Source organism: Sceloporus occidentalis, unplaced genomic scaffold, assembly GCF_023333645.1.
Source record: "Sceloporus occidentalis isolate IW3139 unplaced genomic scaffold, rSceOcc1.0.p SCAF_18, whole genome shotgun sequence".
In the NCBI taxonomy this organism is placed as follows: domain Eukaryota; kingdom Metazoa; phylum Chordata; class Lepidosauria; order Squamata; family Phrynosomatidae; genus Sceloporus; species Sceloporus occidentalis.
The window spans coordinates 1,991,138-2,016,809 of NW_028316998.1; the positions used below are offsets into that span (position 1 = coordinate 1,991,138).

At 41.7% G+C, this 25,672-nt stretch overlaps 1 protein-coding gene across 1 annotated transcript in view; it reads left to right on the plus strand.

Moving 5' to 3' along the window:
* LOC149302544 (GPI ethanolamine phosphate transferase 1-like) overlaps positions 1-25,672 on the plus strand; it is a 130,394-nt gene that overhangs the window by 22,582 nt on the left and 82,140 nt on the right. The window contains exon 12 of the mRNA XM_089482227.1: positions 22,596-22,674. Coding sequence (XP_089338353.1) covers positions 22,596-22,674 — 79 coding nt within the window. The remainder of the gene's footprint in view (positions 1-22,595; positions 22,675-25,672) is intronic.

The following is a 25,672-nucleotide window of genomic DNA, read 5'->3' on the forward strand; positions in this document are numbered from 1 at the left end:
ATTTGGCGATAATGAAAAAAGCAGTGGAAAAGTTTTTTGATCAACTGTTATATGTCATTCTATCAATACTGAATTACTTAAACAGTAAAACAAAGTCAGTCCCCAAACCATTTAAAACAAGTTTAGACAAATAAAACTGCACAAGGCTGGAGCACACTGTGGGGACAAGCTGGATTTAAGATGTCTGACGCACACTGGAGGCAGGGCCAGAGTAAGAGCGTCATGGCCCTGGTGCTGAGGATTTTGGTAGCCATTTTATGGAAATAATAATATCTTAACTCCTCGGCATCCATGTGTACTGGATAAAGATGACATCAGTGTGAGGCAGATAATACCAGATAGAATCTTATGTGATGGGATTGGGAGTAATCAGTACACTAAAACAGTCATCATACACGGGATGCCTGAAGCCAACATTTAGTGCCACTAATCCTTTTTAACAAAATATGCAGGTTGAAACAGAGTAGATAACCCAAAACCTTTACTTTTCCTCTCACTGATTTTATCTCTGGATAAGTAAAGTTAAATAGTTCAATTTATTCCTACAGAAGGTAAAGTGCCAGGAAACCAAAAACACACATACCGGGACAGGCTGTGCCACACCGACACCCAGACACACACACACCAGGACAGGCTGTGCCACACCGACACCCAAACACACACACACACACACACACACACACACACACACGACGAGCTCTGCCACACTGAGACCCAAACACACACACACCAGGACAGGCTCTGCCACACCAACACACACACCAGGACAGGCTCTGCCACACCCAAACACACACACCAGGACAGGCTCTGCGACACCAACACCCAAACACACACACCAGGACAGGCTCTGCCACACCCAAACACACACACCAGGACAGGCTCTGCCACACCGACACCCAAACACACACACTAGGACAGGCTCTGCCACACACAAACCAGGACAGGCTCTGCCACACCGACACCCAAACACACACACTAGGACAGGCACAGACACACAAACACACCAGGACAGGCTAAGCCACTATGAAGCATAAAAAAATATTTTCTACACTGCTTTGTCATTAACCCCCCCTTTATATTTTTGCCCCTTGTGTATTAGTGCCCCAGCCATGCCCCCTTTAGTATTAATTAATGTGTTCCGCTAAAAAAAATGAAATCTTTGTGTATGCAGCTCACCACTCCAGCTAGGAGCTTGCCCCATTTATACCAATACCATGCATTTACTTCTTCCCTTTGGCAGGCAGTAGGAAAATCTTTTGGGTCTCATTTATTGACCAGCTGTGGGGAAAATTTTTCTTTCAGAATAAGAGGTGTTACCTTGAGATTTCAGGAAAATGCATATAAAGTTATTTTCTTTGATAGTACAGATTTACCCAAGTTGTGATCCAGTGTGCCAGAGGTGTGGTGTGGAAAAACAAGATGTAAATTTGCCATATTTGGAACATGTAGCCGTGGGGGGGGGGCTGCCCCGGGTGCCTCTCTTCAGCGAGGTGCCACACTAACACACAGAGATCCCAAGAATCCTGGAAATTCCTTCTGTCTCAATGTCTCGCTACCTTCTCCATCAACTGTTTCCTTGTGCCTGTCTCTTTTCATGCAGCTCCACTTCTTCTCTTGCCTCTTCTTCTTTTCCTCTGTCTTCTTACATTGTCTGCTTCTCCACGGTATCGGCTCCATTGACCAGGCCTCCTGGAGTACTTCCACAAGAGGGCGGTACCTTTGCATGCACCATGTGGACAGCCTCTACCCTATTCCTTCAATCTGGGTTGAGGGTATTTTGCAGAGACTCTGCACTTTTGAGGAAGTGCTCTGTGAAACCTGATCATCGGAGCTGATGTGGACAAAAAAGAAGAGCCAAGAGAAGAAGAACAGCTGAAGTAAAGGGGGCAGGGACACAGAAACTGTCAGCGGAGAAGGTAGGAGAGCCGTGAGAGTGTGAGTGCGCGAGGTGTTGGTGTTCTTACATTTTTTAAAGTGTGAGGGTTGGCAGGGGTCTAATATAGAATCCGCCCCAGGTGCCAAATAAGCACACCATTGAGGCTGGGTAGTTTGTTTTCTGGACTAGGACTTTGCTTAGAAAGGTTGTAGATAACAGAATTCTATTGTGCCGACAAGAACTTTCCAATACTTTTTTTATGTACCTTTTATACAAGGTGATATACATTGATGTAGATACATAAACTGTAACCTACACAACAGAATAAGTTAATTGAGCTATTAATCACTACTGTGTACTGTTTATTAGGAAACTTACACAGCTTCTCTAAAGATAAGTTGTGAAAGTTATGGGGAGAACTTAGACTTCCTATGGTGGAGTCTATTGATATTCTGTATAGAATATATTGAAACTTCAAAATGAGGATCCCTGGACCAAGGTGTTGTTTTCATTCTCCAATTTAGCATCACATTGTAAATCTTAACAGAGAAGTACCGTCGTTCAGTTTAGTAAATTACACAGTATTGCTTTTACGTTACTGTTGCTCAATTGGTTTTCCTGTGTAGATATTGTAGCATAACCATACACAAAATACATTTGATAAAAGTACTTTTATCACATGTACACTACCGTTCAAAAGTGGTTTAAAAATACAGTGTGGGCATTGTTAATGTTGTAAATGACAGTGCCACATTTGACGAAAACCAAACTCCACATATAAGCACAAACTTCTCATACCAACTGTCAAGCACGATGGTGGACAGGTAATGATTTGAGCTTGTTTTGCAGCCACATAATCCGGAAACCTTGTAGTTTGTCGACCATGGACTCCTTGGTATCCCAAACTATTCTAGAGTCAAATGTGAGGCCATCTGTCTGATGGCTAAAGCTTGGCAGAAATTGGGTCATGCAAACAGGACAATGATCCCAAGCACACCAGCATATCAACAACAGAATGGCTAAAAAAAGAATTAAGGTGTTGCAATGATGCAGTCAAAGTCCAGACCTCAACCCAATTTCAATTTACTGAGGCAGGGGACCTTAAGAGAGCTGTTCATGAACAGGTGCCTGCAAGCCTTATTGAACTGCAACGTTGTAAAGAAGAGCGGCTGATACTTATGAGAGACTGATACTTTGTTGGAGGCTGCCATCATTGTTGGTAATGTGATATTTTGGATGAATTTCTTCGCTCAGTGGCTACACTGAGCTGATTCTTTATGGCATTAGTATAGTACCGTATAGTAGGTTAAAAAAAGACTTCAGTCCATCAAGTTCAACCTTTCACACATACCCACTTCTAAAGTTGATCCAAAAGAAGGCAAAAAACCTACTTGGTGCAATTACCAATTATGCCACAACAGGGAAAGAAATTCCTTCTTGATCAGATTACTCACTGTATCAACTTGCCAATACCCTTTTAACAGTTGTAGCCCTTAATGTTATGCTTAACCAGCTCTATAACATCCTTCTTAAAAACTGTGCCCAAAATTTATCTGTATATTCAAGGTAAAATTATATTTTGATCTTGTGATTTAATACTTATCTTTATGCATACTAATACCTTACTGGCTTTTGCAACCACTGACTGGCACTGCATTTTCTTCCTAAGTCTATGGTCTACAATTATAGCTAAGTCCTCATTTTCTGCTTTTCCCAATGCACTGCCCTTTAAAGTTTTAAGTTGCATGCATTTGTTGGTACCAAAATGCATTACCTTACACTTATCTATATTGAATCTCACCTGACGCTTATTTGACCAGTCCCCTAGTTTATCCAAATCATTCTGAAGAGAAGCTACATCCTGGTGAGACTTTATAACCTTACCTAATTTTGTGTTATCAGCATCACAGACAAGTAACTTCCAATATCTATTGCAAGATCATTAATGAATAAGTTGAGAACTGGACCCAAGACAGAACCCTGAGGCACCCTACTTACCACATTGTCGTCCAGCTTGAGAATTTTTTAGAATTTACTCTATTACTATGAAATGCCTGCATAGATTTTTTCAGAATGTTTGACTGGGTGAGCCATTCTATTGAATGGCACCGACAGTAGAAACACATACATTCTCACATATATTCCTTACTTAATCCTTATAATAAACTGCACAGATAATGCAAAATATGACATGTATATCACCTTACTAGTGCATATATTGTGCCTTCATACAGATCATTTAAATCATACATCATATAATGCAGGGATGGACAAATCACAGGAGCCAGGTAGCCATGGTTTCTATACTGTTCCACTTTATAGTGATATGTATAAACATTCTTTCCTGGCTCCTAAATTTTGTCTGTCTGGCTCATAATTTCTCCAAAAGAGTGTTCAGTCCACAATACAACATTTTATGTAAGTGTTGATTTGTTACAATGTTTACAATATGGATGTGTTACATACCATACCAATATTACACATTGCCAAACTTTCGTTTTAGGGTGCATGGCTAGTGGCATGACTAGGGACAGGACTTTACCAAGACATATGTGCATTTGTGACCTATTGAGCTGTTTATGTAATTTTCATTGGTAAGCAAAAAGTGTTTATTGATACTTCAGTGCAGGATATAGGATATAGTGACTATGGGCTGTAGAATACTGTGACATGATCATAGATTTTGAGAACGTTTGATTGGTATCATCAGGTCATATAGCCAGTGGTGACTCTAGAAACAATATATAGGGGGGCACACAAGATACCACAGTCAAACTGTCATAATTTCCAAAAGTAATGTGCTATGGAATTATACTTTTGTTATTGCGACTAATCCTTGAAATAAATATTATAACACAATAAATAACTTTTCCACTAAATGATTTCAGGGCCTTGAACGTTTTGTCCCCTGAAGTCACTACAACTTCAGGAGGGCATTTTATCTCTGCATAAATATAAATTAAATAATTCCTACTGTAAGTTAAGTGCCAGGAAACAGATGACCAAACACACACCAACACAAGCTCTGTCACACCGACACCCAGACACACACACCAGGACAGACTCTGCCACACAGACACCCACACACATCAGGACAGGCTCTGCCACACCCACATCCAAACACACACACACACACCAGGACAGGCTCTGACACACTGACACCCAAACACACACCCTAGGACAGGCTCTGCCACACTGACAACCGAACACACACACCAGGACAGGCTCTGCCACACCAATTTCACACTGCATTGTCGTTTATACCCCCCTTAGTGTTTTTGCCCCTTGTGTATTGATGCCCCTGCTGCCCATATATATTAATATTAGCCCCAGTTGCCGATAGCAGGTATAGATCAACACATTAACATACAAACCAAGCTTTGCATGTATAGATCAACTGAAATTCACTTGTGATCTCAGCACTGAATGTATATATCAAATAAACAGAATCAGACATACAAATCCTGTATTTGCAGGTATACAATAGTATATGAAACGTAGCATTGCAGGTATAGATCAAATAAATACATGGAAACAGCATTGCAGGTATTAATCAACTGAATAAGACATACAAACACTGTATTTGCAGGTATACATAAATAATGTATGGCAATATATAGATATGGATCTACAGAATAATGCAAAAACCCAGCTTTGCGGGTATAGATGAATTGGAATTCACATAAAAACACGTCATTAAAAGGTATATTTAAAACCCCCTAAATTACAGGCATAGATCACAGGTTGCACACCCCAAAGCCAGCCCTGGCGTCCACACTGCCCACACAGCAATCACACTCCTATCATACCCAGGCAACCAGTAAATGCTGGTACCTAGGCATGATGGGACTGTGCTTGCTGTGATTGCTGTTAGCAATCACACTCCTATCATGCCAGGTCAGCCAGTACATGCTGGTACAGGGTGGCTGTAAGTGATGTGTAGACCCCATACTGCTGGCAGCATCAATACACAAGGGGGCAGCTAGCTAGGTTTCAGCATGTACTGGCTGACTTGGCATAATAGGAGTGTGATTGCTAACAGCAATCAAAGCCCCATCATGCCTAGGTTCCAGCACTTACACATCCAACCAGTAAATGCTAGAACCTAGGCATGATGGGACTGTGATTGCTGTTAGCAATCACACTCCTATCATGCCAAGTCAGCCAGTACATGCTGGTACAGGGTGGCTGTAAGTGATGTGCAGACCCCATACTGCTGGCAGCATCAATACACAAGGGGGGCAGCTAGCTAGGTTTCAGCATGTACTGGCTGACTTGGCATGATAGGAGTGTGATTGTTAACAGCAATCACAGTCCATTCATGCCTAGGTTCCAGAACTTACACACCCATTATATCACATACACACTCATTTATTCATATACTCATACATTCACAGATTAATTCCCTCAATCACGCATACTCATTCAAACACTCTCCCCACCCCCTTACCTGCACTGCAGCTCCTCGATGCCGCTCACAGACTTCAGCAGAGGGCGCGGCCTCCCTCTGCGTTCTCTGGTACTGCACAGCGGAAGCAGGACTGGAGCATAGTCATGTGATGTCACGTGAACTCTGCTAGGTTCCGCTTCCTCTATGCAGTACAGAAGACCCTCCCAGAGGTAAGTAGCAGGGCTCGAGGTTGCCCTGGCTGCCGATCTTATGCGGGCCGCACCCTCTCTCTCCTCGGCATTAAAAATAAATAAATAATAATAAAAAAAGACGGGATTTAAAGTCGCATTGCGACTTAATTCCAAATTCGGCAGGGGGGCAACAGGGGCAATTGCCCCCCCTTGCCCCCCTGTAGCGACGCCACTGCATGTAGTCATTATATTACAAGAGGCACAAAGGGAAGAAAAGAGAGGCACGTGGATTTTGGTCCAAATAGGTACTATTCACCCTAAACAGGGATTCTTGGCTGGTATTAATTTGTAGCAGCAACCATCATTTGCAGGTGAGGCTGCCTTAATAGTTAAACGCTTTTACATAGTTTGGACTTGGAGTAATTCTTCAGCTTGCAGGCAGCAAGTTCAATTTTAGGAGTGCATGCTTGACTGACTCGATTACTTTTAAGCTAGCCACATTGTACATCATTTACAACGATAAGTTATAACCAAGCCTTCCCCCAGAGTTCATTTCAACATTGTAGGAAACTTGCGTTTTGTTATTCTGCTGGAAAAATAAATTTACTGAAGGTCTAAGTAACTTGGGGAGATTTGTTGATGGGGCTCGGCCATCCCTTACGAAAAATTACTGCAGTTTTTTCTGAAGTAATACTGCAGTTTTTTGGACATGAAAAAACTGCAATACTGCACTTTTACTGCAGTATTACTGCACTTTTACTGCAGTATTACTGCACATTTACTGCAATTTTTTTTTTATATTGCAAACCTACAGTTGTACTTCAAAGTACTGTAGCTTTATTGCATTTGTACTTCCATACAAAAATAACTGCAGTACAGTGAAGTACAAATGCAGTAAAACTGCAGTAAATGTGCAGTAATACTGCAGTAAAAGTGCAGTATTGCAGCTTTTTCATGTCCAAAAAACTACAGTATTACTTCAGAAAAAGTGCAGTATTTTGTTTTGTAAGGGATGTCACAAATTTGACAGATGCACTTTATTTTACTGCAGTTTCCATAGTGCTTTTAGGACATGAGGTGAAGAAGAGACCTGAAAATTAACAGTAATATTGGCAATATACAAAATTCATAATAACATTAACATATGTTATGACACTTGTACAAAAGGAGAGGAGGACCCTGCTCTTGCAATCTTACAAACTATATGGAGATTAAGGGGGGTATGAGATACAAAGTCAAGTACTGCTTGGGTGAGACTGATTTGATCGTAGTGAAGGTCACATGGAGACCTTATGGGTGGAATGGATGATTTCTCCTAAGGGTGGTTGGCAGTTGGAGGATATCTTGCATTCATCTCTGAACAGGCAAGTTTTAGAGCGTTTAAAGCTAGAGTAAGTGAAATGCTTTATTTAATCATCCTATGAAACATACCGTATTGGCTCGAATATAGGCCGCACTTTTTTCCCCCTCTTTAAAGCCTATATTCAGGGTCTAGCGCCCGACGCCCGGGACATGCAGTCCCGGGCGCCAGGCAGGCAGCGGGGTTAGGATACAGCGGTGCAGGGGACCTGTATCCTACTCTCGGATGTGCTCAGACAGGCTCCCCTGCCAGCACTTCCCACAGGGGGAGTGCCGGCACGGGAGATTGTCCAAGCGCATCGCGCAGATGTTCACCGACAGCGGCGATGCGCGTAAACAACCTCCTCTGCCGGCACGTCTGCACGATGTGCTTTAACAATCTCCCTTGCCGGGAATTCCCACGGGGGGAGTCCCGGCAAGAGAGATTTTTAAAGCACATCTTGCAGACGTGCCGGCAGCGGAGGTTGTTTCTGCTCGCATCGCCGCTGCCGGTGAACGTCTGCGTGAACAATCATCCTTGCCGGTACTTCCCACGGTGGAAGTGCCGGCACCGGAAGTTGAATACGTGTTATGTTTAGATGTCCCCTGCCGGCCCCGCAAGACCCCGTGGAGTCTGCTCCGGTAAGTCTGGGGGGGAGGGGACATCTTGGGGACAGAGTGGCAGCATATCTCGGGGGGGGTAGAGTGGCAGCATATCTCGGGGGGGGTAGAGTGGCAGCATATCTCGGGGGGTAGAGTGGCAGCATATCTCGGGGGGGTACATCTTCGGGACAGAGTGGCAGCATATCTCGGGGGGGGGCAGAAACTTTTAGGGTGCGGCCTATATCCGGGTACGGCCAATATCCGAGCCAATACGGTATTTACATTTGTGAATGTAAACTGGCTAATCATTTTCTGAAAGTGATATCTCGGGGCAGTGGCGTACCTAGCGGGGGGCGGGCGGGCGGTCCGCACCGGGTGCCGCTCATCGGGGGGTGCCAACTTGCCGGCACCCGGCACCCCTCCAGAGACGGACGGTACTGTCCGCCGCTGGAGGAGCAGGCTCGCAAGGGAGCGGTATTGGAGGTCTTTAACAGACCTCCGATACCGCTCCCTTGCGATCCGCGCGGCAACAGCTTCTGTGCGCCGGGGTTTGTTGTCAGATCCCGGTGGATTGGTGTATGTGTGGATTGGTAAGTGTGTGAGAGTGATGGGTGTTATGCTGTACCATTTCCAATGTATTTTTCATTATATAATTATGCTCTAAAGTACATCATAACTCCCATCACTCTATACTGTTCCATACAGTGGCAGAGCTGGGAGACAGAGGCCTTGCACCCCCACCGCAGTACTCCTGAAAGGTAAGTGAACTTCAAAGAGGGAGAGGGTAGATAGTTAGGAGGGGGTAGATAGGGAGAAGGGAGTGAGACGGGGGATAGGGGGTAGATAGGGAGAAGGGAGTGAGAAAGGGTAGATAGGGCAGAAGGGAGTGAGAAGGGGTAGATATGGCAATCATACTCCTATCATGCCAAGTCTACGAGTACATCCTGGAATCTGGGTATGCCTGGGCATGATAGGAATGTGATTGCGCTTAACAATCATATATATATATATATATATATATATATATAAATATTGTTATTTAATAGTTTTGTCCTATTTTGGTGTGTTACTTACTTTAAATAAAAGTGTTCGATTTTTTTTTATGGTGTGGGGGGGTCATATTCGTAAATGCTGCATTTTCGGTTTCAGTCCAGAATTCATTTTGGTGCATCCCTAAGCCAGACAATGAAGTGGTAGGCCTACACCACATCAATGTTTGGCTTAGCATATAGTGATAGGAGTTATGCTGCACTATTGTCAATGTCTGGCTCAATGTATAGTGATAGGGATTACGCTGTACCACCGTCAATGTGTGCCTCAGTATATAGTGATAGGTGTTATGCTTTACCACCGTCATTGTCTGCCTCAGTATATGGTGGTAGGTGTTATGCTGTACCACCGTCAATATCTGCCTCAGTATATAGTGATAAGTGTTATGCTGTACCACCGTCAATGTCTGCCTCAGTATATAATGATAACAGTAATGCTGTACCACCTTCAGTGTCTGCGCCGGTATATAACGGTAGAAGCTATGCAGTTTTAAAGTGCGTGTGTGTGTGGGGGGGTGCCACATACAGGATCCGCCCCAGGTGCCAAATACTCTAGGTACGCCCCTGTCTCGGGGTATCTCAGGGATGTTATATGACATCCATGGTCTTTAAGGCATTTATGGTACACTAGCAGTATATCACAGAACATGCCCCAATCTGGCATATCCAAGAAAGCTTTTTATTGAATTAGCTATAAAATTGCCCCCCATACACATACACGAGTGCTTTATTTTACATATGTTATTTGTACAGGGGTGCTTTATTTGTGAAATATATTGACGAAGAGCATAAATACCAAATTTTTTTAAAATAGTGTAATATCTTCAGAACCAAAGCGTGATTGTACTGTGTATCCTAAAAAATCCCAGCTAATATGCACAAAAGTACTTTTGTATAATACTCACTCATAACTCCAGCTTTGCAGGTTATTTCAGGTTGTTCCAGATGTAAACAATGCAAGAATCACGTGCATACCATTTAAAAATCGCCTGTCTAAGGCATAAATTTTGAGGATTCCATCGCACCATATGGCCATTTATTGCTCGGTTCGCCACCACGTCAAAGCACCCGTCAAAGTTTGGCAAATCGTATCTACTTTTACAGGCTGTATTGGTTACCAAGGAGCTGGATCAGTGGGACTGCACTGCATTTTAACCCACTGAGACCTTTAATCAATTAAAACCTTAAGAAACCTGCAAAAAAGAAAGATGCAGAGCAGATGCAGCTCTCCATCAGTGTTCCAATAAGCAACAAAGAAATCCTTGGATCAACTCTTCACAAATAAATAAACTAAAAATACAGGAATAATACAGTGCAATATTATAAATAGATTAAATGGAAAATATGCCACTCAGGTTTAAAATGGCCTTTCAAGAGGGATTAAACACATAGAATACCCATCAACACTCCACTCTCTACAGCAACTTTCCCAAGAGGTTTTGCACGTGTGTGTGTGTGATTCTGGTTTATATGTCTCCAACCTGTAACTGTAAACCACCTAGGATTAGGATTGCATTATTATGAAGAGTCACGCTTTGTAACGTTTTCTTTCAAACATGGGAGAGCTGTTTTTGCATAGATTAACCATCATGGTGACTTTAAAGACATTGGTCAAATTTATTTATGTATTACATTATAAAACTGAAGTATTGTTAAACCCCCTGAATATATTGCCTGGAATGCACCTCTGTCTATCCATCCATCCTACATACATATACAAATTAGTAACAGTTTCTCTTTAATGACACCATATGTTCATTTTATTCATATTATTAAAATGAACACACCATTGATCAAGACTTGATTGTCCCCAAGCTGAACTTTTCTCCCAAATTGTCATAGTCTACAGCTTGTCATTCATTCATAATAGTTAATAACTGTAATAACATTAGCTGAAAGTAAATCAAGCTATACAATGAGGAAATGTCCATGTTCCATGCAAAATGTATTTAAAATAATTTCTTAAAAAAAGTAAAATGACATCAGTGTTATTGGCAGTGGCTTGGTTGCTAGAGGATGTTGGATGTGTTTCAGCCTGCTGCTGCTAATGGTAAATTGTCCAGCCTGTGTGGGCTCTTTCTAAAGCAGACTTTTTCTCCTCTTCATTTTCATTAATCAAAGTGTCACATTAGCCAAGCTGTTCTGCATTTTGACTTAACCACCTTTTCTGCTTGGAAGGAATGTATAGGTTTTAGGCTTATTCAGAGGATTTAATCATTTCAATTGGTTTCTCCATGAAACCATTTCATTAAGTTTCTCCCTTTATCATCCCATTGTTTTGCCTTGTGATTTCCATCACCCTTAGCCAATCTAAACAATGCTCGGGCTAATGGAGTCAGTAATGATATCAAAGAAGGGATTGGGGTCTATATTGAACCAGACATGCATTATTACATCTCTGGCTATTAAAATGAAAATTGGATGAGGATTTTGGTTATGAATCTTCTGGGTGCTGGAGATGTTCTCTATATCCGGGGATGCATCTACCAGTTTCTCCTATAGTTAAAGGCAGTAGTCACTTCTGAAATTGTTATTATGTAATCTCAGACCTTTATGCCCATAACGTATTAGTGCTTACAGATCGCCTTGCAGTTTTCTATAGAGCATATGGTACATATATGGAAGGCAGCAAATTGCCTATATTTACTGAATTAGATTATAATTTTTTTATGTCAGGAATGTTTGTCACTAAAAAGGCAGTTGTGATTGTCGTTTATCATTGTCAGGTCAGGCACTAGGGCTTCTAGTGCTTTAGCTGAATTTTATTCCTAGTGCTAATCCTCCTTCATGCACAGGAGAGAAGATGGTAGTGGCACCCATATCAGCTTAGAACCCACAAGAGTGGGCCCGGCCCTGATCAATGAAAACAATTTTATAGATTCTGTCAAACTTTTGCATTGATCCAGATTTACAACCTTCTTTCTTTATTTCTACAGAACCGGCAGTGGTTAGGTGTGAAGAACATGGATCTTCACAATCCTTGCCTGGTTTAACATATGAAGCTTTTCCCTTTGTACAAGGATGTATAATATCTTATAAATATATGGAAAGCACAGTGGAATGTTTCAATGAAAATAATGGTTTCATTAATAAAAACTTATTTATAACATAAGCTGTTTGCACAGATTTCACATATTCAATTTATTATTCTAATCAATGATGCTCTAATAAGCAAGAACATTTTCTTTAGAAAACAGACATCTTTTGGATGGGTGTTTTTTTCAATAAAGACACAATATTGTCTTATTAATAAAACACTGGCATATTAAATAGCATCATAGCTACAAGCAATCAGGCAATAATTGTTACTTGAAATAAGATAAATATCTGCTTATGAGATCTTCCAGTCTAACGCTGCCATTTATGTTTATCTTTAATATTGTGAGTAATGCATTATAGAATGACCATTTTTGTTAATATTTCATTTATCAATTATATTGTCATTTCTTTTTTTATATAGAAATAAACCAGGCTCCTTTTACCTGCCTGTTCCTTTTCTATAAACATTTAGCCACACTGCCTACCTAAGCCCTGCTGAGTGTTTCTACACTTTGCAGACATGGTTCCCCCACCATGAAGTGGGGCGCTACCTGTGCCAGTGGCATAGACAGGTGACCATGAGGTTTGATGAGATGTTACGGTAGGCCAATAAATGAAAATTATTACATTGGTCAAAAGACTCTTATCTGCTGCCATGTTCTTTATTTCTCCTGTGTGTAATACTGTGTAAGCACTGACTCGTTCTGTTTGCTCTGCTACTATTGCCAGCTGCCTTTGCATTGTTTAGCATCATTACCTCTTTTTGTCATTAGCTTAAGCAGAATGTCCAGGGATTTATCTGTAGCACAAGAGCTATGGAGTACATCTAGACATTTGTTTCGTTTGCAGCTCTTAGTGGCGTTTGGTAGCTAGGCTTGAAATGTGCTGAATTAACAGAACAGCCAGGGCAGGCCTGTTCTGCATACCAGTGATAGATACAAATGGTCCAGCAGAAATGGCTCTAGATATCACAGTATCATGTTTGGTTCATCACAACCTTATTGCTTAACCTTCCAGTGCATGGCTTTTTATGTTGGTCTTCAACAATTTAATGTAGATGTCCATTCTTGTGGCAAAACAAATGTAGCTTAGAGTTCTTTAAGCAATTTGTTCAGTTGTTTCACGGTCTAAATGTCCATTATTTATTCCAGTTTAGTTTTCCAATACAGCAGAAAAAGCAGGTTTTGTGTCAATAACCTTTAACATTTTTTATACTCTCAAGGATGTGGCATTCCAATCCCAGCTAGAGGGTATAAATTCATCAATCTAGGGACATGTAGTTGTAGAGACAAACTGGATTGATGGATATGTCCATAGAAACAGGTTTTGTTGGTAGATAAGAACCCATGAAGGGCCGTATAAATGTGGTAAAAATAATTGGGGTTTGTCTCACGTTTTCCCTAGTGGAGCCACAACCAATGCATGTCCCATAATGCAAACTTAACCATGCTGTCCTGTGGGTAAGATTTACACCATATAAATCTTTGTTCCTGCCTTTAAATAAGGGTAGTGTATTTGTGTAGGGCTCCAACTAACGATTATTTTCATAATCGCTTAGTTGGCCGATTATTTTTTTGATTTATCGGATACAAAAATGCATTTATTGTTTTGTTTTAATTCCCCAACCCGTTATGCACATCTGAGCCCAGGCTTGCCACACTGCCTCCCAGATATGCCTTATAGCCCCTGATATGCCTTTTACCCCCTATATGCCATAGTGCCTTCTTATATGGCTTCTACCCCAAATATGCCACTCTGCCCCCAAATATGCCTTATACCCCCTATATACCACTCTGCCCCCGGTATGCCTTATAACCCCCTATATGCCACTCTGCCCCCCTGATATGCCACTCTGCCCCCCTGATATGCCACTCTGCACCCCCCTCAGACTTACCCCCTGTGCTCCGGACTCTGGTGTTTAGTGGGGGAAACTGGTGAACGTCTGCGCGATGCGCGTAGACAAACCTCTGCTGCTGGCTGGCACTTTTGCTGCAGCTTCTATGACTGAGCACCGGAAGGTCACGCCGGTGCTCCATCATAGAAGCCCCAGTGGAAGTACTGGCAGTAGCGGAGGTTGTCTGCACGCATCGCACAAGCACCCACCGGCTACCAGAGAGGAAGATCCAGGTCCTCTTCCCGCTGCTGCTGGCCGGTACTTTCACCAGGCCTTCTATGGTGGAGCACCGGAAGGTCATGTCACGCTGGTGCTCCATCATAGAAACCCCAGCGGAAGTGGAGGACAGTAGCGGAGGATGTCTGCGAGAGGAAGAGCCAGGTCCCCTGCAGCGCTGGATCTTCTTGTTAGAATCTGACCTCTATTTGAGGTCGGATTGTAAAATGAAGGGTATTTTTTTAGAGCATTTGCTCTGCAAAAACCTTCATCTTATATTCGATAAAATAGATTCAACTAATTGATAATGAAATTTGTTGGCAACAATTTTCATTATCTATTTTATCGATTAGTTGTTGCAGCCCTATATTTGTGCCTCTAATATTATGGAGCTTCTAGCAGGAGGGGTCATTCAATGAACCAGTGATGTCATTGTGTTACTTTTTGGTACGTAAACGGACAGCATGTTGAATTTGTAGGTTACAATTAGTTGGCATTGTATTATTTAATCTGCAACCCTAAGGCTAGGTTTCCACTTGGGTTTTTGTCCTGCGTTTTTTTTTCTTGATGAAAAACACCAAGAAAACTGCCACTGCATTTTTTCTGGAGTTTTTTCTGGCATTTTAGCCTTCCTGTGGAAATTGCTTTTTTGGACCTTAGGCAGTTTTTCCAGCCTTTACAAGTTAGAAGTTTCACCCAGCTAAAAGGGATTATGATAAATGGCAAGTATCTGCTCCCTCCTGATGTCATTTCCTTGGTAGAGTTCTACTTAAACACGCCCCGGCAGACCCTTTTGTCTCTTTTCTGTGGTTTGTAAGGCATGCTTTATTCCGAATGTCTGCTCCTCTAGGAAGATTGGCCCCAAATGATGGTGCAAATTGTTTGCTGTTGCTTTTGGCACGCAGGATCCAGTTGGTTTGTAATGGCATGTTTGTTCCAAATGGTGTAAAATTCAATATGAACTTTGTTTTGTGTGAATACTGTTTGTTTCCAGCCTATTTCTCGTAGGACACACATATACTGGGTCCATCCTCTGCATTGTAACTGTGGAAAAAAACGCCATAAAAAACGCCAAGGCAAAACCCACATGGCTTTTTCATGGTGTTTTTTCTCTCCCATAGACTTCTATTGGAGAAAAACGCCAAGATTTCCTTGCAAAAAACGCCAGTGTCAACATGCTGCGATTTTGAAAAACTGCCACAGAGCCCAAAAAGCAGAAAAACGCCAAAGAGGACTGAAAAAATGCCCAACAGAAAAACGCCCAACAGAAAAACGCCAAGTGGATATGGCATTGTGCGATTTCCTACTGAAGAACCGCTAACATCTGGCCGCAGCGTTTTTTTCACAAAAAAAACGCCGTGTGGCTGAATTGGCGTTTTTATGGGCGTTTTTAGCAAAAAAAAATAAAAAGTGGAAACCTAGCCTTATTGTTTCCAAAAACCTGTGCTTCACATTATTGGTTCTACCAGCATACAAGTGTAAAATAATAATAAAATGTCTTATACGAAATTCAGCACTAGACTACAAAAATGTATAGTTAAAATATTGACATGATTATTTATTTTCTAAGAAGCAAAACCAAACATTTTGGAAATAAGGATTATCTTTCTTTCTAATTTTGTTTCTTTTTTATGTACAGCAACAGATACAAATTAAACATGTTTTACTCGTGTATGCCTATAAAACAAATAAGGAACATTTTACATTGATTTGTTTTATACTTTATTACTCTCAGCCAAGCCCTTGTAATCAAGATATGTATATTTGCATATCTTCGGCTGCATGTGTGCATTCAATCATGCACCTTTGGAAATTCCATAGATAGAAATAGTAAATGATGTGCATTGTTTCCCCTGTCCCAGAATGAACCATCTTCTTGCAGCTTCCTCCTCTCCATCATTGGTGGGAATTTTATCCTTCAAGTGCAGATGTTTATGTGGAATGTTAACAGTAATAATTGCTTGCGATGAGGCACTCTTTGGGGGAATGGATATTAAACAACTGTCAAGCGAACAGATGATCTTACTATATGAAAATAATCTTTCTATACACATGCATAAGATGTTAATGTTGTACACTGTAATATGTAATGTAGTTTCAGTCCATTAACCTCTTCACATATCACATCAATAGACAAAGTCAAATGTGCATTCCCTGGAGAAATGTTGCTACATGTTAAGTAGCCCAGCGGTTTGGAAAATCACTTCTCTGCACTTTTCATATTGTACTTTACCTTATTAACTGATTACTGTATTTTCTAAATTAAGGCATAATGGTTGTGTAATTGTTACTGATATTTGTGGTAAAAATAATCTACCTGTGTAAGGGTTACTTCATTGCAAAGGAAATCACTCTTTAAAACTGTTTTGTTTGACTCCCTAATTTGGTGCTGGATGGTTATACGATGTCACTATGAAAGGACAAAAGTAAATTTCTCTTTAAATTTGGCATTTAGCTTGTTTGTGAGTACATTTTCTTAAACGCTGTATACACGCGTATTTATAGGGTTTCTGCCCTATGCAGTTGCTCCCCATACACACAATACTGATGGGGTCCTTCCCTTTTCATGCCCATCTTGTTTGCACAGAATGTTGGCATATGACATTGTTCTGTTGCCTACTGCAGAACGATACAATTCCAAGGAGGTCTTTACAGACCTGCATGGTATAACTGAGACTCTATCAGGAGAGATCTTTAATATGGTTCCAGGCAAATCTTTCTATACCCTTCCAGGCATGAACCCTTTTCCGGCTACTTTTAAGCTGACACAACTCTCTACTACTGCCACGTAGATCAGACATCGTTTCTGGCTCAACTGTGACACAACCGACTTGCTCATTGCGTAAACTCCCTATGAAACATCGGACAGATACCCAAAGACCTAACCTCATTTTAACTCCTATGCATATTCCTTTAAACTCCTTTGCATCTGGTATCTAGCATGTATCAAAATATCAATGATTTACTGACGCGGAGAGAACCTTATTACGCAATATTATGGAAACAAAGCTTAATATTGAATTTAAGCCAAAACAATGGAAAAAGATTTATAGTTTGACATAGAAGCGTTCAATTAATAGCAAGATCCAAGATGTAGCAAATAAATTACTGACAAGGTTTTATAGGGTCCTACCCCAATCGAACTAAGTACTTGAGATTACTGTAGTCATGTAGGTAATTCATAATATTGCTGCCCCAGTCTCCCCAGCAGCAGTCCTGTTGTATCACACGTCCATGCTTATATCCAAATACAAAAAATGCGTATCACCCATTTACCTAATGCTGTAAAATCTTTAATCTCTATCAGTGAATCTTTCCACATATGTGGAATGGACAACTAAAGCAGTTTGGTGGACTTGGTGCAGCTGTCAAAGGGAATGGCTACCAAAACTACTTGCATTGATGAGGGCTGACAAAACTCTTGGTGTTGTATGGTCACAAGACACTCTTGCCATAACCACAACAAAACATGTCAGTTTCATCACTGTACATACACAACAATGTCTGTAACTCCCTGAAGGGTCCTCGTTCCCACGGGTGCCGCACGCTCTCTAGTCCGCGGACTTCACTGTCCTGCATATCTTTTGACCGCCCTCTTCGTTCCGGCTTGTTTCCGCTACCTATCGGGGGTATCATCTTTTGAACCCTGCCGATCGACTCTCTGTATCTTCGTCACGCTCCCTCCATCACATTCACACAACCTGAAAACAAAGAAACTTTCATTACAGAATATAAACACACATTTTTTTCACTTACCTTTTACCCCGGAACTGCTGATGAAGACACTACGTCAGACGCTGAAAAGAAAAAGATGGCGCGGCACATTTAAAAGGACACTCACAAATTAAGATACACACTCCTGATGAAGCCCAATACGGTGAAACGCGTTGAGTGACAACTTTTTGGACTTTTGGATTTTGCCATTTTATCTTACCAGTACTAGCACTTCTGGTTTTATATACAATATATATTTTTTATCTTTATTTTATATTTTGAATCATTTTAAGCTGTTTCTTTTATCAGATCCAGCATAGTGATATCGTGCAATAAATATATTTTTAAATATACTTATGTTGTGAACAGTCACTGCATGACATACTGCTACACATATGAGCATATAAGCACTGGTTCCACTGGCTGGAGGACCATACAGATAGGACCTGTTTCTGACCAGAAACTACGGGCTCATTTATACCCTCCTGAGTGTAAGTACACTTCCACCTTTTGCGTTTCTTGCGCTTTGAAACGTTAACACACCATTGGATCCTCTTTGTGTTTTTTCCTTGGATATACATTTCTCATTGTGGACTCCCATTGTGGACCCTCACGTGACCCCTGCTACGCTCTGAACAACAGAGAAACACTGTGAGTGCAAATCTGCGACACGCAGGGCACATTATACTTTATCATACATCTACACTATATACTTTTTTTTTTTTCTCATTATTATTTTGGATGTACCTTGGCTTGTCTTCAACACCTGGAGAGTGTTTTAAGGGTTGCAGCTGTGTTTTTCCATATATAAAAAAGGAAAGTCCCAATTCACTATTATTTTTATACTTTCCACTCCTCTTACTGGTTATCACACTATCTTTCATACCTACATAACCACAACATGACAGTATTTATTACCCTGCCAATTTTGGGGTGAAAGTATAATTTGACAACCCATATCGAATTGATAAAGGCAAATCCCTTGGAATCTAACTCCACAAATTCTCTTACACTCCCTTCACCTCACTGACTTTTCTTTTCTACTTCTGAGATTATTTTTCTTTTTGTTTGATTTTATTTTAGCAGTGCTTATGGTATCACAAAATGCTAAAATAACGCAAATGGTATGCAAACTGCATAAATGTCTCTAATATCATTTCTAGCATTGCAATGGATCTGAAATTACTGTTCTGTGCCTGTGTAAAACCCCCCAAAACACGGAATCTTAAAAAAAAAAAAAAATTGCGACAAATTTTGTGTGTACTATTGTATGAAGTTTGTATTATAATGTTCTGTCATAAATCATCATTCGAAAAGGAACAGATGTAACAATCACTCTTTAAAGGGGCAGTCTAAAGAAGAATATATATTAAAGTACTCCTGTGAAGAAGCCAATCAGTGGAATCATTCTGCACGGAAAGCAAAGGGAATGCTTTCAGCATGGGCCTATGGGGGTCTATTCAATAGACCCCTGTCCGCAACGCTCTCTGAGTCTTTGCTGGCACTCCTGCATTTAGCTGGGTGTGTGGAAAGGGAGGATTCTGCACAATACCCATGCATTTGGAAAACGGGGACCATGTAAATTTGTCCACGCAGCCATCATATGCATTAAAGTACGTATGATGGCTGAAGTGAGTAAAAATAAAGCTATAATTAGGGATTAATCTAGCCTTGGTGCAGTATTAATCTAAATTTTATTAAAGACAGGAAGTGAGTATTTTGCATTAACCTTCTTTACTGTTAACCTCCAGCAGCAAAACAGTTAACAGAGAAACAATAAAACAACCAATAAGAACACAGGAACAGTCTATAAAAGTCTGCACAACTAGAAACTCCTCCTCTTTCTTTGCGAAGCTGAAAACGACAGCAACAACATCCCAGCAGGAAACACAGGAACAGAGCAGAACAGGACCACCATGGCACCAACACCTCACAGCACAGGAGGACGACCTGAAAAGACAGAGAACGTGACAGTACCATGCAAAACATATGCCGAGCAGGACACAAAGTCAACAGTCACAAGAACAAACAGCCCACCGACAACCCCCCAAACATGCGAAACCGCAGTTGAACAAAGAAGGGAGGGAAAGAACAAAGAGAAGGGTGGGAAAATACTCGCCTCCTGTCTTTAATAAAATTTAGATTAATACTGCACCAAGGCTAGATTAATCCCTAAATTTATAGCAAGACAGGAGGCTTCGTATTTTGCAGTTTTAATGCCCCTAAACCAACGCCAAGGCAGCGTGAGCCGGGGCCCGGAAATAAAAGGTCCGGAAAGTAGATTCCCTGGACCAATCCGGCGCCGACAAAAGGTCCGAGAGGGAGCAGCCAGCCGACAACGCCACGGAGGCGGCCGCGCCACGAACCGAATGCGCCCCAAAGGAGCCCTCAATGCCAGCCAAAAGGAGAAGCCAACGAATCCACCTGGAAAGCGTGGGGACAGAGACAGGGCGAAAGGAGATGAAGAGCGGACCTGACGGGGACGACCAGAACTGAGCCGACCTGGCTAGATAAGAATGGACACAACGGGCCACACAAAGGCGTGGCCGATCGGGAAAGTAAGGGTAAGACACCGAAGAGGAAATGGATTTCGTCCTACGAAAGACGGAGACCGAGACACCCTCGGGGGGAAAAGTAAAAGAGGACACGTCAAAAGCACAAACATCAGAAACCCGTCGAAAGGAAACAAGACACAGAAGAAGAGCCGTTTTGGCGGAAAGCTGACGGAAAGACAACCGATCGTTGTCCGGCCAATTTTCCAAAAAATTGAGTACCCGGGAGACATCCCAAAAGGACTAATAACGAGCCCTCGGGGGTCTAGAGAGCCGAACACCCCGTAGGAGACGACAGACCGCCGGATCCTTACCAACACCCAAGCCCTGCACTGGAACGTGAGCAGCCAAAATGGCAGAGTGGAACAAATTAATAGTGCGGTAGGACTTGCCCATGGAAAAAAGATGGGCCAAAAAGTTAAGGACCGCCGTCACAGGTGCCGTAAGGGGATCAAGGTGTCGAACCAGACACCAGCGACTCCAGGCGTTCCAAGCCTGGAGGTAAGATCTCCTGGTGCCTGGGGCCCAAGAGCCCCAAAGCAGGTCTCTAGCTGACTCCGATAAGCCCGGCACATGCCAGGATCCCCGGAAACCGACCAAACCACCAGTGTCAGACGATCCTGGAGGATAAGAGGATGAGGGTTCCCCTCCGGATCCCGAAGTGGAAGCGGTAGGCGGTGGAGGCGTCCGGAAACCGGGGTCTAGAGCCAAATGAGGCCGTTCTGCTGGCGGCACGACCCCTCTGCCGGCCAGCTCTGGGGGGAAAAACGATTCCCAGTACGAAAGACGCGCCTCATGTTAGTCTGGGCCTTGGTGAGGGAGGTGAACAAGTTCACGTGTTGGCTCAGGTCTTTAATACATTTTTCGCCGAAGAGTAAACCCTTGGCTTCAGCGCCCAGTTCCTTAGGGGCCAATTCGGCCAACTGAGTCCAGTCACGAACCAACTGGGGATCCAGAGGAGAGCCGTCAGGTCGCCGCACATCGACGCGGCAGGCCGTCGAACGGAAACGCGGTAGACCGCCGCGCGGGAAAGTGGAAGAAAAGCCGTGCAGGCGGTGGGACCGAGGATAACCCTAGGGCGGAGAAAAAAACGCCGACCCGGGTATAGAGGGGACCTAGCCCACGTGGCCTGAAAGACAGGCCGACCCGAGGTCAGGGAGGAAACGGAGTGAGTGCACGCAGATACCCCGCGCGGTCACAGGGAGAGGCAGCAAAGGGAGTATGGATGGGATAAAACCTACTAACAGCTGCAAAGGTACTAAGGCAAATACATACACATAAATGAGAATAGAAAATAAAATAATAAATAGTACCTATAGACAATATAATGAATATAATGGAATGTTCTCACCTGGAGTTTAAGCAGCAAAGAAAGAGGAGGAGTTTCTAGTTGTGCAGACTTTTATAGACTGTTCCTGTGTTCCTATTGGTTGTTTTATTGTTTCTCTGTTAACTGTTTTGCTGCTGGAGGTTAACAGTAAAGAAGGTTAATGCAAAATATGAAGCCTCCTGTCTTGCTATAAAATTAAAAATATATCATCAGGGTTTACTTTCCCTCTAAAGGAAGTGTTTTTGTTCAAAAGTAGATTTTTATATAAAGAAGGTAATAAAAAAGGTGGAATTACTTTTTATTGTGATTTGCCAATTGTTCTTTATCAAATGTGTTGCCACATTTTGTTGATTTGCCTTAAACACATTATGCATGTGACACTCTTATATTCTTGTATTTACAGTTTGCTTTCAGAGTCTAAACAGCTTGACGTATTGAGGAAAGCAAAATCTTACATTCAGGAAGGACATTATAAAGAAGCGGTAAGTGTATAATCAAAAGTCAGCATCCGTTTCCTTCTTGAGTAATGTCTTTCATGTGTCCTTGTGTTTCTTTTGTGGTAAAGATTGGCATTTCAATCATATGAAAACTCCTACTGCAAATCTATTTAGCACCAAATTACCAGAGCATTCAGAGCTAGACGTAGCAATTTGTTCTGCACCTGGAAAGTGACATGTGATTTTTCTTCTGATCCCCATTAACCATTTGATTGTGCCTTGGCCTATTATGTTTGGCATAATATTTATGCTGACCTAGTTAGAACATGTGTCCTATCATTTGGTGAACGCCCTTTTCTGTTATTGGGTGTAGGTTTGGTTCAGAATTTTAGTTCAGTGCTGTGTGGTCCACAATATTCAGTTAGTATAATGGTGAAATTGCTGGAAACCGCTCAAGTCTTTTTTGTATTTCAACCTGAATGTCCAGATAGTGAAGTATAGTTTAATTGAAATACATAATATAAATAGAAATTACTACCAGTATTGCAGCCCATTTGGTCCTTGGTCTTGTCTTAGATTCAGGATACTCCTAGCCCAAATGTTTAGCAGTTAAGTTATTCCACTACCACTCTCTGGGTTAAATGTTGATCATATTTCTAATTGTACATCCGAGATTCTGACTCTGTAGCTTGTGACTATAATTTTATATTAGCATTTCTCCTCTTTTCAAAGATACTTTCCTGGAGACAGAAACATAGAAATTTATGTTGAGGATATAAGTATCTAGAAAAAGGAATATGTATTTCCATTGCTATCCAGTGCTTTAGAACCGAATATCTCTACGTATAGCATTGTCACCGTGGGAAATGCTAGTCATTCAAAGGCTTCAAGCAAAGGTCCAATCATAGTGTAATTTGCGCACCATTATTGGATGGTGTCCTGCTTAGCGTAAATAAGAATTCCCAGGGTGAGACGCAGAGACTGTGAGAGAGGTCAGCGTGTTATCTCTAGATTGTAAGGTCGTTTGAGCAGGGCCCTCCTCACCTGTTGTCTCTGTAAGTGAAATTTTTATGTTACATACTACTTGTTGTGTCATGTCCACACATTGTACAGCGCTACGGAATTTGATGGCGCTATATAAAACAATAAATAATAATAATAAAATGGGGGGGGGTGGCAGCATAGAAGAGAGGGTTGTCTGTCAGGGGTAAAGAGAGAAAGATATCCCCGGAAGAAAGATCGGGAGGATGATAGGAGGAAAGAGATACAGACAGAGAGGTATGTCGTAAGGCGAAAGAGAGAGAGCGCGTATTAGGATAAGGAGAGAAGGGTCTGTCAGGATGAGATAGATAGATCTACTTGCTAAAGAGGGAGTTGTCAGGAGAGTTCACATGAGTTGTGGTTTCAGCTCCTTTACTTTATACATTTTGATGTGAGCTTTTGCTGCAAAAAATATTTTTACTGGCCCTATATAATATACTGTATAGTTAAATCAATGAAGTCTCCTAACCTATTGAAGTATGCATTATACAGGGCCAGTTCAGCAATTATTACTGTAAAAAATACCAGTGTTGGTCCTTCATAATGAATACTGAGGGAGTAAAAACCATACTCTCCTTTTAGTGAATAAACCCACAGAAAGATATTGGGAAAAGAGAAAAAAAAAGTTTAGGCGCATAATAAACAGTGCTAGTAACATTATAATGATGGTAAAAACACTAGACAGATTCATGTTCTCCCACGCAAAACAAATGTCCTTCAGGTATGTAAGCCTAGTTTAAAGGTAACATAGCATGAGCCAAATATTCATAATTTCCTGGCAGAGTGAAATGTTTAAAAAAAACATGTGACCGGATTTTCTCTGCATACCGGAATTTAGGATGATCTTTGTTTCATGATTACTCTTATCTTCACCCCTGTGATGTCAGAAGATATCAATGTACATATAGCTCAGCAACCATAATGTGTATTCCAAGCCTTTCCACTGTCCTAGAAAAGGTCTACCTGTAGAGTGGGGCATTTGTTAAATTTATAGGACCGTTCCAGTTACTCTGGGACACATGGAACACTAGCATAAGCAGTTTTTGACAATTTCAAGAGTTGTGTGTACTCCCATTTCTGCACCCCTCTTTCTTCTCGAATCCATCTGAGATATTCTGCCCTCCTGGAGTACTTCCGCAAAAGGGCGGAGCCACTGCACACACCATGAAGACAGCCTCTCCTCTGTTCCGCCAATCGTGGGAGAAGATGCGTGCAGAGGTGCCGCCCCTTTTGCAGAAGTACCTGTATAACGGAGCTGATACCAGGAGGGGCGGAGGAGTGTATGAAGAAAAAAGAACGAGAAGAAGCAGAGTCATGGAAAGTGAGAGAGGGACATGGAAGTGGTCGGCTGAGATTGTAGGGAGGGCAAATGAGAGTGTGAGAGGGCAGGAAAAAATGTGAGAGTGAGGGTATGAGAGAGCGTCGGTGAAAGTGAGTGATATCCCCTGGGATTAGTTGGCTGCATAGAAAAAAGGCTTGTCTTTTATAATCAGGCAAGATTAAAGATAAATTATAATTATTTGAAGAAAGCAAACCATTAATTTACTAGATAAGTTTTCTCTAAAACATGTTTTTGTACAGTTAGCATGATAGTCCCCTAAATCCTATCACTGTCCAAGTCACTGTCCCCTTGGCTGCCAAAGGGTAAAATAACAAGAGACCCTCTAGATACTGATAATGAAATGAAAGGGACAGACCTGGTTCTTATGTCTGTATGCCTTGACATAAACACAACGAGAGTGAAAGTTGGAATATGATATCTTACTCCTGGCTTGTTTACTGTGGATTTCTTTATCTTGTTAATATGATACAATAATGTATAAGGGTCCGTGTTAATGCCTTTAATATAAGAGTAGATAAGTACATATTTATGAATATGTTGGCCATGTGTAGGCGCACTGAGTATTCTGATTGCAGTTGGCCAAGATTCTATTTATTTTCTTACAGTTACCAATTTTGGCTGATTCTGTGCGGGGCTTATCTGCCTTTTCACAGTACTGCA